General features: G+C 43.5%; 1 protein-coding gene across 1 annotated transcript in view; it reads right to left on the bottom strand.

Moving 5' to 3' along the window:
- dnah1 (dynein, axonemal, heavy chain 1) overlaps positions 1-13,152 on the bottom strand; it is a gene marked incomplete at both ends in the record, with an annotated part of 36,774 nt that extends 23,622 nt beyond the window's left edge. Inside the window, 30 exons of the mRNA XM_083996015.1 lie at positions 455-604; positions 698-811; positions 1,296-1,401; positions 1,496-1,684; positions 1,785-1,898; positions 1,992-2,155; positions 2,266-2,406; positions 2,994-3,173; positions 3,257-3,362; positions 5,342-5,463; positions 5,568-5,732; positions 5,829-6,041; positions 6,546-6,799; positions 6,896-7,094; positions 7,179-7,334; positions 7,622-7,763; positions 7,895-7,977; positions 8,067-8,186; positions 8,270-8,495; positions 8,891-9,084; positions 9,183-9,333; positions 9,826-10,124; positions 10,606-10,817; positions 10,927-11,084; positions 11,643-11,898; positions 12,050-12,184; positions 12,285-12,417; positions 12,558-12,696; positions 12,857-13,031; positions 13,143-13,152. Coding sequence (XP_083852141.1) covers positions 455-604; positions 698-811; positions 1,296-1,401; positions 1,496-1,684; positions 1,785-1,898; positions 1,992-2,155; positions 2,266-2,406; positions 2,994-3,173; positions 3,257-3,362; positions 5,342-5,463; positions 5,568-5,732; positions 5,829-6,041; positions 6,546-6,799; positions 6,896-7,094; positions 7,179-7,334; positions 7,622-7,763; positions 7,895-7,977; positions 8,067-8,186; positions 8,270-8,495; positions 8,891-9,084; positions 9,183-9,333; positions 9,826-10,124; positions 10,606-10,817; positions 10,927-11,084; positions 11,643-11,898; positions 12,050-12,184; positions 12,285-12,417; positions 12,558-12,696; positions 12,857-13,031; positions 13,143-13,152 — 4,806 coding nt within the window. The remainder of the gene's footprint in view (positions 1-454; positions 605-697; positions 812-1,295; positions 1,402-1,495; positions 1,685-1,784; positions 1,899-1,991; positions 2,156-2,265; positions 2,407-2,993; positions 3,174-3,256; positions 3,363-5,341; positions 5,464-5,567; positions 5,733-5,828; positions 6,042-6,545; positions 6,800-6,895; positions 7,095-7,178; positions 7,335-7,621; positions 7,764-7,894; positions 7,978-8,066; positions 8,187-8,269; positions 8,496-8,890; positions 9,085-9,182; positions 9,334-9,825; positions 10,125-10,605; positions 10,818-10,926; positions 11,085-11,642; positions 11,899-12,049; positions 12,185-12,284; positions 12,418-12,557; positions 12,697-12,856; positions 13,032-13,142) is intronic.
- Positions 13,153-13,622: the final 470 nt, after the last annotated feature.

The raw sequence follows: 13,622 nt of genomic DNA on the forward strand, positions 1-13,622 counted from the left end.
GTCTACGTGATGTCTGCATGCACCCCTGTCTGTCTGCATCCCAGAATGTGTAGTACAGTATGTGCTGATGTGGCCTATTGTGTGTGATTACTGGTATATTACATGTGCTGCTCTTGTATGTTTCTATGTGCTGTCCTTGCATGATTGTACTGATGCCTACCTGTTCTATCCTTTCCCTATTGATTCTTTTTAATCATTGTGTTGTAATATATTGTTGTTGTTGTTTTTTTAGGATGCCCATTGTCATCTGGCCGGGGACTACAGCAGGATATTAGCCATGCTGGCTAAAGCTGCCCTTTTTACTGTATTTAATGCAGTTGATTAATTGGGACTGTCCACGTACAATAAAACAATAAAGTAAAGTAAAGTAAAAGTCAGCATCCTTGTTATTCTGATATACAGGCATGTGCATTCATACTAAATTCAGTTTTGGGCCTCTGCATCCTCACAGTACCTGAGAGCTGAGCTGTTCAGAGGAGAGCTTGAAAGTGGTGGTGATCTTCTTGGAGAGGACTTTGGCATCGCTGAAGCCGAACGAGTACAGGGAGATCTCAGCGATCATCGCATAGTTGGGCACCATCATGGCCACGGGACGAAACAGGGCCTGCAAGAGGTTGAATCTCATTTGTTGAAACCCATCTGCCTCATCATCAGTGTCTTTTATACTGTCATTTATGATTCAGTCATCGTTTCAAACCTTCAGATTGTCTGGCAGTTCTGTGCGGCCGGCGTAGCCAGGATTCATAGTGATGAATACAGCACAGGAAGGGACGAGAGGGATTTCTGACCCTTCAAACACAAACCGCTCTGCCTGTAAGCACAAGGTGCACAAAGTAATTTCAGAGAAAGATAACACTGCCCCCTTGTGGCCACATTGTGATCTGCTGGTGCTGTGGAAATGAAATTTATATTTAATGAGGTAATGGTAAATTTTGTATTTAGAATATTCTGTAATTAAACTCCTATAAAAACTATGCATTATAACATAACTTGTAATTTACTTTTTTATTTTTTCTAACGCACATGAGCTGCGTTTGTCATGTTTGATGCTGATGCTGACAATGGATTTTTACATTTCACTGTACAGCAGTGCTTCCAAGTCTGTGTCGTGCTCTCAGGAGAGGAGAGTTGTTCAGGAATTCACAAATCAAACATATAAAAATCTACTTTTGCATGACATATTTGTATTGTATGTTCACAGTAAATAAAGAAGATCACTGTAATAATGTAAAGTACTAAACACTTAAGTGACTGTGGGTGCCACTGTGTGAATTTCTTGTCATTTTGTTTCTCACCCTTTCCTGCTGGGCCTTTTGTATGGTGGTGATCTGTTGTGCCACCACAGACAGCACCTCCACGTCAATACGGTTGAACTCATCAAAGCATGCCCACGCACCGGAGCTGCAGAGTGACGGACAGATGAGAAATCTTATAAGAACGTGTCTGATGGCGTCATCGAACAATCCCACTACGCTTGAGGGTGATTGCCTCTCACCTGGCCAGTCCTTTGAGGAACTTGCCCATAGCGATGAAGTCCAGCTGATCAGAGCAATTGAAAACCACGGTCTGGATGGCGAGAGCCTTCCCCAGGTCTTTAGTGGTTTCTGTCTTTCCTGTTCCTGCTGGACCAGCGGGAGCTCCTCCAAACTTCAGGTGCAGGGCTCCTGTGAGGGTCAAGTAGCATCTGCAAGCCCCCACAATGCACCATGTTCAAAGGAGCTCATGACATTCAGTCAATAAAAGAGTGGACAACATTATGTATTTCCTGATAGCTAGGTGCCTACCTGTCGGTGAGCGGTGTGATGACCAGGCGTCCAGAGTTACCAAGGTACTCGTATCCATACAAGAACTCTGCGTTCACAGCGCGGATGTACAGGTCATCTCTTGCCCAGTAGTACCTGCACACAAATGTGCACACCATATGTTATTAGTCAGAACCGTAACAGGAGTAAAAAAACAAAAACTAAATAGAGCAAAATCAGTCAGATAACCTGAGCTGACTGATCCATTCAAAGTCGTTGACACTTGAGACCTGCTGCTCCACCAGCTTGGCCGCCACATCCTTAGCATGGACCTCAATGACGATGAGCGCTGACAGCACGGCTCGCTGCATCCTGGAGAGGCCTTGTCTCACCAGCTGCACCAAGTCGCCCAGCTGCACAAATGAAAAACGAAATACTTACGTATTCCGTAATGTGTTCAGTGCATGATAATTTTGTATTTTAATCTTATTTTAACATTTGCCCGTCTGACACCTGTCCACACCTGTGTCTGTAACTGGGGGTAAAGGCGTTCGGCCAAGTCTCCCTGCTCCAGAGCCTCAGACACCTCAGTGGTCCAGAAGACCTGGCAGCCAGCTATCACCACCTGACCGGGCCACGACAACACCCACTCTGTACGGGGATGCTGAGGGTCGACAGGACACAGCAAGAGCTCACTTATAAAGCTAGAAACTTTTAAAATGCTTAAACTTGAAAAAAAAAACACTTTAACCATCAAATGTGTAAAAGAAAATCAAATCAGGGATTGGGTCGAGGTAATGTTTATGATTTATAGGATGGAGAAGCTGACTTTCTTAGCAGGAATCAACTTAAATTTAAGAACTACTGGGAAAACTGGGTTGATTTTGTGTCACCATTGCGAGCAGATTTTGAGCAATAAGGACACTGTGCATTATAGAGTCCCTTGGTTCACGCTACAGACTTTAATTGTTCATTGTTCATATGTTTATTTTCTGTATTAGGGGAAAAGGGACTGGGGGATGGGAGTAGAAAAGCAGTACTTGATATTACTTCTCATTTACTCTACTTTGTGGTTAATTGTGAGTTTATGTCTATTTCTGTCTTTGCTTCCCTGTGTGGAGTATGGGTATGTTCTATATATTTGTAAATGTTGTATACAAGATGTAAAATGTCGATGAGATAATGCTGTATGGAATCAATAAAAGAGTCAATTACAAAAAAAAAAAAGATAAACAAATCAAGATTGCAGACCTCAGGGTACACTTTGAGTGAGCGGTCGATGTTATCCCTCAGCGTGGCCTTCATGGACTTCTCCACGTCCCTCAGCCAGTCCTCCACATTTCCACTTGGATTCACTGGCAGGAACAGCTTCACCTCCTCCCCCTCTCCGGAGTACATGTGGGTGATCAGTAGATCTGACTGGAACTGAAGCTGAGAACCGACAGATGTTTCAGACATGCGGTACGAATAGATACGAAAGAGTCACTGAAAAGAAAGAAACGGGCAAAACAAACCAGTGCAACGTTCTCGAAACATTTGCGCAGGTGCGGCTGAACAGCAGTGGGATCTTTGGTCTGGGAGAGGATCTCCAGGAGCTCATCGTCGGACAGGAAGTAAAACCTAAAAACAAATATTCACATCAAATCGTCGGTGTGTGTTTCAGGATGGTCTTTTTTTTCTTACGGTACATACAAGAGTTAGCCTAGAAATCTAGACGCACCCTAGCGGCAGCAAATACTGTATATTTGCTCCGTAGGTGGGTCTAGAAACGAGCCATAGGAACTATTTGAGTCTCTAACGCCATTTGTGTTCACCAATCACAGCGCTCTATCTGTTTAGAGAGTTGTTGGGCATAGTCTGGGGCCGTTGACTCGCTGTTTTGGTAGGAAACGGATCCAGGGCGAGAGAGACAGACCTTTCCTTCAAAATAAAAGCACCAAGCTAATAAAATGCGGTAAAACTCTTTGATTTAAGGAATATAATTTACAAGAAAGTCCCTGAGCCATTAAGTTAACATTTTGCTTTTATTGTATTACAAGTTAATGTTTATTTTATAAGTTTTATGTTGGTGAACACTTTTATTTTGGTGAATCTGGTGATTTCTGTTTCCGCTACAGACAGGAACCAGAATGCAGACTAATTGGGAGGTAACTGACACCAGGCTCTTCGCTTGTCTGAAGAGCCTGGTGATGCGAGGCTAGTTGGGCGGGCTTAACGCGATGACGACATGCATTTTAATTGGCTTGTCAGGCTAAAGTCATCCTGCTCTTTGCTCTGATTAGTCGTAGCGCTACCCTATTGCGTGCAGAGGCAGTTTGAAAGACAGCCTTCATCCCGCCCCCTGGATTGAGCCGAGCTCTACCGGTCGTTGCCAGACTAGACATTTTAATGATATTCATCAGATTCACATGACGTCACTGTGTTTCTGCGCCGCCATATTTGTGTCCGAATCAGGGCGATCTGGGCACAGATCACAGCATGTCACGTTACCAGAACAACTGGAGTAGTAGGAGGAAATCAGCAAGAGACCGAAAATTTACGTTATTTGAAAGATGCCAGGATTATATTGTGCTGTTGACTGTGATAGCAGTCGCCAAAAAACCCCGGACTGCAGTTTTATTCCCAAAAGACGTAAAGTTATAGACGGAATAAATGGTTGACTGCAGGCAGTCTATCAGTGGCAGCGTGGGCTGTGACAAGTCTCACAAAAAGAGGGGATTCACTTTTTTTTAATAACATGGATATATTGAATTCTGCATTTTGATTACTTTCTTATTAATTACTCACTGATTCTGCATTTAGGATCTTTTATTTCTGTATAACAGACCGTTGCTAAGTAAAACGGGCCGTTGCTAGGGACGCCGCTCTGATCCGCGGAGCAGGGCAGAAGAACTATCAAGGATTTTTACCTTGTGTTTCATTTTTACCAGCTTCAGACTAATTGTGATGTTAGAAAAATGACTTGTAGCTTGTTAGAGGGAGAGTGGAGGCTCTCTGCCTCCCTCACCGCTGCTGGGAACCAAACCTGCGATCAGAGCGGACAGAGCGGACGGGCCAGCGCAGTGTCACAGCTGTGATCAGCTGTGTCTGTGCCACACAAACGTGTCCCGTAGTCTCTTATGACAGACAGGACGACATAAATGCGCACATCGTAACATTTACATGATAATTCATCAATCTGCTGATTGATTATCAAAAGCTCGTTGAAAACAACTACACACGAGTCGACCGGGAGGAGGGTGAGGAGCAAACAGCGGAGAAGTGACCGGACTTTGATCAACATTACGTCTCAAATTAATTAATTAATTAATTCATAAACTGTGTAATAAGTGGGATAATATAGAGTTTGTCTGTTGTTATAGAGATATAAACCCAGACAGGATGTATGAAACCCTGTCATTTTGTCAAGAAACTGTCATTTCCATCCTGTGGTTTGCATGCTGTCATATGAGGAGACCTGTCAAATCGGACACAAATATGGCGGCGGTCCCTTCAACGTGACGTCACTGCAACCCATGAATAGTCTGGCTTGTGAGGATATACAAGAGTTTGTTTAAATGCTGAAACTGAATGGTGTCACTGTTTTCACTCTGGCTTACCTGGGGAAGGAGCCTCGTTTTGTCTCCAAGTACTCACTGAGACCCTTCTGCACCTGCTCCAAAAGCACGTTGCACTCCGTCAGTTTGTCCAGCAGTCGAGCGTCTGGACACAGCTTAATCACCTGGACGCACAAACAGAAACACACACGAGTGGTCAACAAACACCTGGACACCATTATTATCCGTTCTTATTCACTTTCCTTCAAGTGTGCAAGCAAGCACTGACCACTGGATTGTTAAAGGCGCTTTTCATGGCCGCTCTCCATATTTTCTCCATCTGCTGGTATTTCTTTCCTTCCACAGGCAGCTGCTCGTTGATGTCGTCGGAGCTGAAGATGGGCTCCAGGTAGAGCCAGGAGCGCTGGCACGTCAGCCACTCGTCCAGCACGTTCTGCAAGCACAGCACGACAGGACGGCAGTAGCACCACAAAGCCACAGCACATGAAACTGCACGATGCTGTTGTGTGTGTGTGTGTGCATACTGTACCTGAGTCAGTTTGAGCCTGTTCTCCCAGCCGTTGATGCGTTCCTCAAAGGTTTTCTTGAAGGGAGAGAAGGACAAGCTCTGCATGGTGACAATGTGGTCGTCCAGCAGCTGCGATGCCTCATCTGGGCTCTTGATGATGTAGGTGCCCGTCTCCTTGTAGGGCAACACTTCAAAGAGAATCGCCGCCCACTCATTCTCCATCTTTTCCAGTGTCTGGGGGAGAAGGTGTGAGAAAAAAAAACATTAGTCAACTTTTTTCTATTACATTATTTTGTAGGTGTAGGTGGTAGGTGAAGTCTATTTCTGATCCTTCACTTTGTGGATTTCCTTCCAAAACCTAACTTGAAAACAACCCAGACCTGCTCTTGTCTTCGTCTTCTCTATTTTGTACTATGGACTCTTAACCTTGATGTGAAGCAGGACTTATTTTTTATGTAAGATTTCTACATATTTTATCTATTTGTCATGGTGTCATCTCTGTATGTTTTTTTATGATACCTGCCTTAGGACAACGGAGGAAATTTAGCAGCTTTGCTAACTCCGGCATATTTATACTGATGCTTTTCGCTGATATGTTGATTAATGTGCATTGTCCTAATCAAATAAATAAATAAATACTCTGCAATTAGACAGTAAAACAAGCCGCCCAAATCCTCTCTATGCCTCCATACAAAACATTCATACTGCAATGCATGTTTGACTGTGGTTTTGAAATACCTGCTCAATGGTGTACTCTTTCCCAGCCATCTCAGCCACATGAGTGACGTCGTCTATGTGGTTCTGCAGGCCGAGCTCCAGGCAGCGGGAGAAGGTCAGACTCGCCTTGGGCTGGACTTTCACCTTAATGCGCTCGGAAAGTATCCCCCAGTGGCGGCTCCTCAGCCCCGGGTTCCTCAGGCCTTGAATCAGAGGAACGTGAGGAAGGAAGTCCTCGATCTGGCCGCGGATTAACGTCGCCACCATCTGGCAGTCTAGTGTCACATAGAAATACAAATAAACAGGTCAACCCCAGCACGCAGACAAACACCCTTTACTTTGTCTAGTTTGGTGAGAGATGTGTCACCTACCAGGGATTTCCTGGAACTGTTTGATACATTTATGCATGGTCCTGTGGGCGTCGGTGACACTCTGCTCAAGCTGCTCGGCATCGATGGACGACAGTGGATCGTTGAGACAGCTCTCGTGCAAGTGTAGCCAATCAGAGGTGGTCATCCACAGGTCTTTGAAGGGCTGGAAGTCCTTCATCAATTTCTGCAGGCGGTCATACTGTAATATACGTTGTAATTGTCAGAAAACGCATTTAAACATTTAAAACATTAAAAAATGTATTAAAAAATCTTTTTCACTTACGTTGGTGACAGGAATACCTAACAGACGTTCTCTGATGTTGTAGGTTTGGGCCATGGCCTGGCATTCCTTCAGCTGCTTCTGTGTTCGCCTCATCTCGTTGGCTATTTCGTGGACACGGTGGATGTCTGTATGTGTCGCAAACCCAGCCACAAGCATCTATAAAACAGAGTTTGGGTGATTTATAACCACTGTTTTTTGATGGTTATTTCCTGAAATGGCACAAAATAATTTCCAAAACACAACAAACAAAAGCTGGTCTTCGTGTTTTCACACCTCTAGACGTGTTTTGCTGGATCAAAAGTCCTGTAAATGTTGGGAACATTTCAAAAAGATTTCCTCTGGGAATCATCTGTAAGTAACTCAGCCAACAGAGGACACTTGGCTGTAGCTGATACTGTAATAAACACCTCCGAAGCCAAAAACCCCAAGCTGCCTCAGCTGACCTGCAGAGAGTCCAGGGTCTCCCCAAAGTTGTCCTGATCGGAGAGCTGGATCTTGCGGAAGCGCTCCTCATCCTCCTCATGCTGGACAGTTGTGGCCTCCACCTGGCTGACTATCCTCTGAGGCCACGCAACAGCTGCCCACCTGTATAGATAAGTATAAATACTCCTCTGTTTCATCTGCTCGCTCTAACAACTAACCCATTAAATCACTCTCAATTCCACATTACAGCATGTTAATGATATTTTCATATGAAATGACGAGTATGCACTTACTTTTTACTTGCGTCCTCATCTGAGAGAGTGTAACGAAGGTCGTCCAGTACATCATAGTCCGACACGGTCTTGGTCATGAAATCCTGTTGTGGACGGATTAGAATAAAGGAGTCAACAAAGTCAAAGTAACTCTTTAAATGATATGAACAGAGAGAAATAATTCATTCTGTACCCTGTGACTCTTGAGCTCTCCTGGGATTTGCTTCATCCATTCTCTCTTTTCAGCCAGGTCCTCGATGTTGTTGGGCTTCTCTTGTAGCTTTCTACTAATGACGATACACTTTTCACATGCCTACACACACACACACACGCAAGAAAGGTTATTGTTGAGTTGCAGGACGTAAAACAGTAATATAGTTTGATCAAATGACTTACATCATCGACTTTCTTGCGCAGCCTCAGAGACAGACGATCGAGTATTGTCTTGGCTAAAGTTTTTCTCTTGCTGGAGAGATTCTGACGCACGGCCTCCACACGGACAATGAATGGACCAATCATAATGGACGATGGCATCGAGTTGTCGATCTCTTTCATCTTTTTGAGATGTTGCTCCACCTCCTTCTTCGCTTCTTGGGCTGTCTGTTCTGTGTCTGTATGAGAGCTGGCAGCACCAGTGAAGAAGGAAACGTCAAAGACAACATCCCGAATGGACAATGGTCTTCTCCAAAATTGCTACATTACCCTATACCACCTTGTAAATGGGTTAATAACAAATAAAAATGTTTTTAAATAAATGAAAATGAATAAATAAATAAATAAATAATTGTTTTAAAAGCATGCATCAGATTTGTTAAACATGTACATTTTGTATTCATATTAGTTTAATGTCATTTGAAATGACATTTAAACCATTTAACAATTGCTTCATTCCTATATTTGATAAGGATTAAATCTTTATAAACAGATTATACTATAACAGCTTTATACTTGGACATTGCTTTATTTCTTACCCCACTTACAGATATGCAAAATAGGTCATTTTCAAAACACATTTACCTGAGAAGGGTGTCTATGTCCTGGTTGTGTAGATCCAAATACTGTACATATTCAGCAGCATAAGCCCTGAGGGGTATGACTGCTTGTATCAGTGCGTGGCGGACCTTCTCCCTCAGCTCATTGACGTGTGGCTCCCATGAATGCACCGTCTCGAGCAACGGATCGCCACCGATTAGCAACTTCTGCATCACTAACTTGAGTGGACAAGAGAGGAGGAGTTAAATTCCTTGTTCACGTTTTTAACTTGATGCTGTGGGATTGAGGTGACGGAGAGGTGCATATTCAACTTCACCTTCTCGAGCCGCGGTACATTGTACGTGGCCGCGATGCTTCTATCAAACAGGCTAATGACAGATGGCTGAAAGTTCTCCGGCGGTGTGCTGTAGTGAACCCCGTTCTGGTCCAGGATCAAGTCCAACATGAAGACAGCGTTCTTTTTTGGGCTAGATAGGAACAATGCATTAACATCAGCAGCATAATGCTACTTATTCAACAGTATAATTGCTTGTGTCACCTAAACTTGAATTCAGGATATAATGAGAGAATAAAACAATACAGAATAAAAGTGTGTGATGTTTACATTTGTCTTTTTTTTTGGTGCGAACAAATAAACTAAAACTACTAAAAACTTAAATGAATGTGCATTAATGTAACTGCTTTTTGGTCAATTTAATGTAAACATGAATATTTTTAATAATACAACAGGTTAGAGAGAGTTTCATCTCAATTTGCAACATTAGTTTTGTGAAAATCTCTTTCATAACCAAGCAAAATTGGTATTTGAAATATCTCTAAATGAGTCAACATTGAATCGAATCGGGACCTTGTGAATCGGAATCAAATCAAACCAGTAAATCAGTAATGAGACCCAGCCGTATTTCCAGTGGTGTGTGTTTATACTAAGTAGTACTAGGATGAAGTGCATGTTGTCCTACGTGTAAGGGCTGGTGATGAGGTCTTTCCCCCAGACCAGGTCCTGGGGACAGTTGAGCACGCCGTGGCAGGCGTCCAGCACAAGGCCGGTCAGGCTGAGCAGCGAGTTGTGCACCAGGTTACGTAGAGACTCCTGCATCTTAAAGCGCACCACGCCCATCATGCTGAACAGCTTGGACGTCGAGTACATCTCCCATCGAGACTCGTTCAGGTTGAACGTGCCCTTGCCGATACGTCCCAGATTGGAGGTGACAATGTTGCTCAGCATGATCCTCCACTGCTCCCGAAGAAACAGGTTTGTCTGAAGAGGAGAGAAAATCAGTGTTTGTGATTTTATGTCTCTGTGTGAGCACCAAGGTTATTATAGTTTTAAAATTTTCATTAGTTTGTATTTTCATTTAGTTTTTCAGCTTGATTTTTTATTTCAGTTTAGTTTTAGTTTGTTCAACAAGTGATTAAGCACATTCAGAACTCTCTTCAACTGTCTGGTCTCGTTTCCTCATGGGTGAATTCAAGGCTCTTATAAAATATAAACTACAGTAACATAAATGTGCACCTGCTATTCTTGAATGATGAAATATTTGTATTGTTATGTCAACTGTTTTTATAATTGTTGTGCACCAGTTCAGCCTCTCGGCCAGGGTTTGAAAGTGATTTGATGATTGCAACGAGCCATGTTACTTAGTGACCCATTGTTAAAGCAAACTATGCATTCGCCATTTCATTAAAAGCTCTCTTGCCTAGCTCTGGTAAAAGAAAAGCTTTAATGCTACAATAAATACCTTTGTTTGAATTTGAATCTGGAGGGCTTCGAAATCGTCCAGTCGCAGGGGTTTGTTTGAGGTGACGTTGAACAGCTTCATGGTTGTGACTTTGTTACACTCATGCCACACTGCAGACATCGCATGAATCGCCTCTGCCCTTGTCACATAGGAGCGGAAGATGAATGCAGCTCGCCTCGCCTTAAAGTCAATGTGAGGAATTGGGAAGCACCCTGTGAGTAAAACAACCCAGTGATTAGATTTTGAGGTGAATACCAGGTTTTGGATGCTGAAACGTTTCTTTAATCTTGACTCGAGTGACTTGAACAAATAGTATCTCACCTTGTTGTGGTACAGACTCAGGTTTCTTCTTTTGCACGTTGAGGTATGAAAACTCCTCTGAGATGCTCATCGCAACTTTGTCATAGATCATACGGTTCGTAGCAAAGTGAAATTCCAGACTAATATCTTTCTCCAGGTCTCTGATAAACCTCTCAGCCCTGCAAAGATAATATTTGCTTATTCAACTTTCATTCGTAAGTCAATTATCTTCTTAGTCAGATCTCTGTTTTTAGCCTTGTTGTAGTAGCAGCTCCCAGTGGCTCTGTTGATGTTTGTGCACATGCGCAAGATTTAAACATGTAAAGATGTAAACACGGAAGAACATCTCACAGCAAATCTCGCGCATCTCGCGCAGCCACTGGGAGCTGCTGCTACATCAAGGCTAAAAACAGAGATCAAATTAATGTTTTCCGAACAACTTTTTCATGTGGCGGCTTCAGGACACTTGGGTCAGTACAGACGAGCAGTATGGAGGTATTTGGATGTTTCATAGTGTGTGTTTTGGATGATTCAAAAGTGAACTCTATCCACCGCCATTATATGAAAACCCGTTAGCAGCCGGACCCCCCCTAGAACTCCTAAAGTGTTTTGATGACTCCGAAAGTTCTCCAAACCCTTCCTTGACATGACGGTGAGTAGAAAATTGGTGAATTATAGATTTTGGGTGAAGTATGGCCAGTACTGGTGGGGGAAATTACAACAGAGACTTCACTTACGTTGCCTGCCTGAGCCCAGGGGTTGAAAGAGCAAACTTTTTCATACACTGAAGACTGTGGGTTTCAAGAAACGGTCCTCCGCTCCAGACGGGCATGCAGTCCGCGGGTCGGTTGAAGGCGATCAGGTCCTCTGTTTGCTTCCGCAGGTGCAGGGCAAACTGAAGCCGCTCAACAAACACCCGCGGGTCCTCAGCGAAGAAGAACAGTCTGATCCTGGGCACCCAGTACTGAGTGCCTGGAAGAAAAGGGACTTTTTCTGTGCAAGAGAGAGGGGGAGGGGGGAGGGGGGAGGGTTATAAAACGCAGGAAATTGAACAAATTCAATAGTCAATACTATCAATTTACGGCACAGTGATATAAAAACAAACCAGGAAATTTGCTCTTTTTTTGTTCTTCATTTGAAATACGATTTTCCTCATCGTCTGTCACTTCGCTCTGTTGGCGAACCTTCTCCACCAGGTACTGGCCTTTCTTTTCACTGTAGTTAAGGACCCCGACTAAATGCCAGCTGTACTCCAGGCAGGCGTCGGTTGCGTCCTCGTCTAAAGAGAGAGAAGACAGAGACCAATAAAAAGAGCAAAAAAGAAAAAAAACAAAAGTCTTGGTTGACTCTGCTAAAATGTTTTTCTGAGGACATTTCACCAGAGGATGCAGGGTCGTCTGTAGGTAGCAGCGCTTTTGCTGGGATAGGTTTTTGATCAGGTGATACTTCATCTTTGCCCAGGGCAAGCCAGTCCTGTGGAGTCCAGCAGTCATACTCCACACTGTCAAATATCTGAGTAAGAAACACAGCAGGGAAGATGAGTGTGGTGTGTGGTGCTGCTGCTGCTGGACCCCAAAGTGTTAGATATCTTTACCTATGTTTAACAGGAACCAAAATAGCGCAGACAAGATTTGCAGCTGTGACTGGCTCACCTCCAGCGGGAGACAGGATGATTCAGGTGTCACCGCCTCATCGTGACTGCTGGAACATCTTGGCATTATAAGACTAGAGTTTACGCCTTTTTCTTCCAGGAGCTCTTCAAGATCTATCTTCAAGTATTCCCTTCGACATCTACAATAAAACAAATAAAGTGAAAATAAGTCACAACAGTAAGCGGTTGAAATAATCGATGGACTTCCTACTACATGGACTAGTCCTGTAGTATATTATGACTACAGGGCATGTAATGAGCTGTTTTGCCATACAATGTATACGCACAAAGAGTACAAACCTCTCTATCTCCAACTTGCGGGGTATCTGCCCAGGACAGGTTTCGTAGGGAATCTGAACTTTGGGCGTAACTCCACGTTGGCAGAAGTAAGGATTCTGAGAGGGGTGTGAGACAGGTCGACGGAAATCCTTACCAACAGACCTCAACCTGTCACATGTGGTCTTGATGGTTGTTACTATGGAGCCGGGCAGAGATTATACAGAACAATTCATTTATTTTAGAATAACATGCAGCATATGAGAAATACTAGGACCATGTAAAGCGTTTACATGCCTTAAAATCTCACCTTTTGGCATGTTGTATCTGGGTGGCTGAAGGCTGGATTGACCCCGTGGCCTCTGCCAGAGTTCAGGTCCAGCTGTAAGAAACTATTAAATAAACAGTCCTTCTTAGTTTAAACCAGAGCGAGGACTTAGCATCATATAAATGATGAGCTCATGGTGTTTTTACCTGATACTTGGGTATCGTGATATCATCTGAGTAGAGGCCATTCTGTTCAATCAGGGCGCATTTTCTGATTATAGGGAAGCGTACGTCACTTCGAGTTGGGCGCTTGGGCTCAGGAGGTTTGCTGGGAGGATGTGGCACCAGTGGCCCGAAAGAAACGACTCTTTTTCGCTCCATCATCTGGCAGAATAAAATAATTTATGTTAGAAGAACAACAAATCCCGGATTTGATACGCTGCTGTTTCACTCTTTTTAACTCTTTGTCATATGTGGATGAAAAATAATCTGTAAGTAAATCAGGGGGAAAAAATGAATATAT

This window comes from Trachurus trachurus (assembly GCF_905171665.1).
Source record: "Trachurus trachurus genome assembly, chromosome: 21".
In the NCBI taxonomy this organism is placed as follows: Eukaryota; Metazoa; Chordata; class Actinopteri; order Carangiformes; family Carangidae; genus Trachurus; species Trachurus trachurus.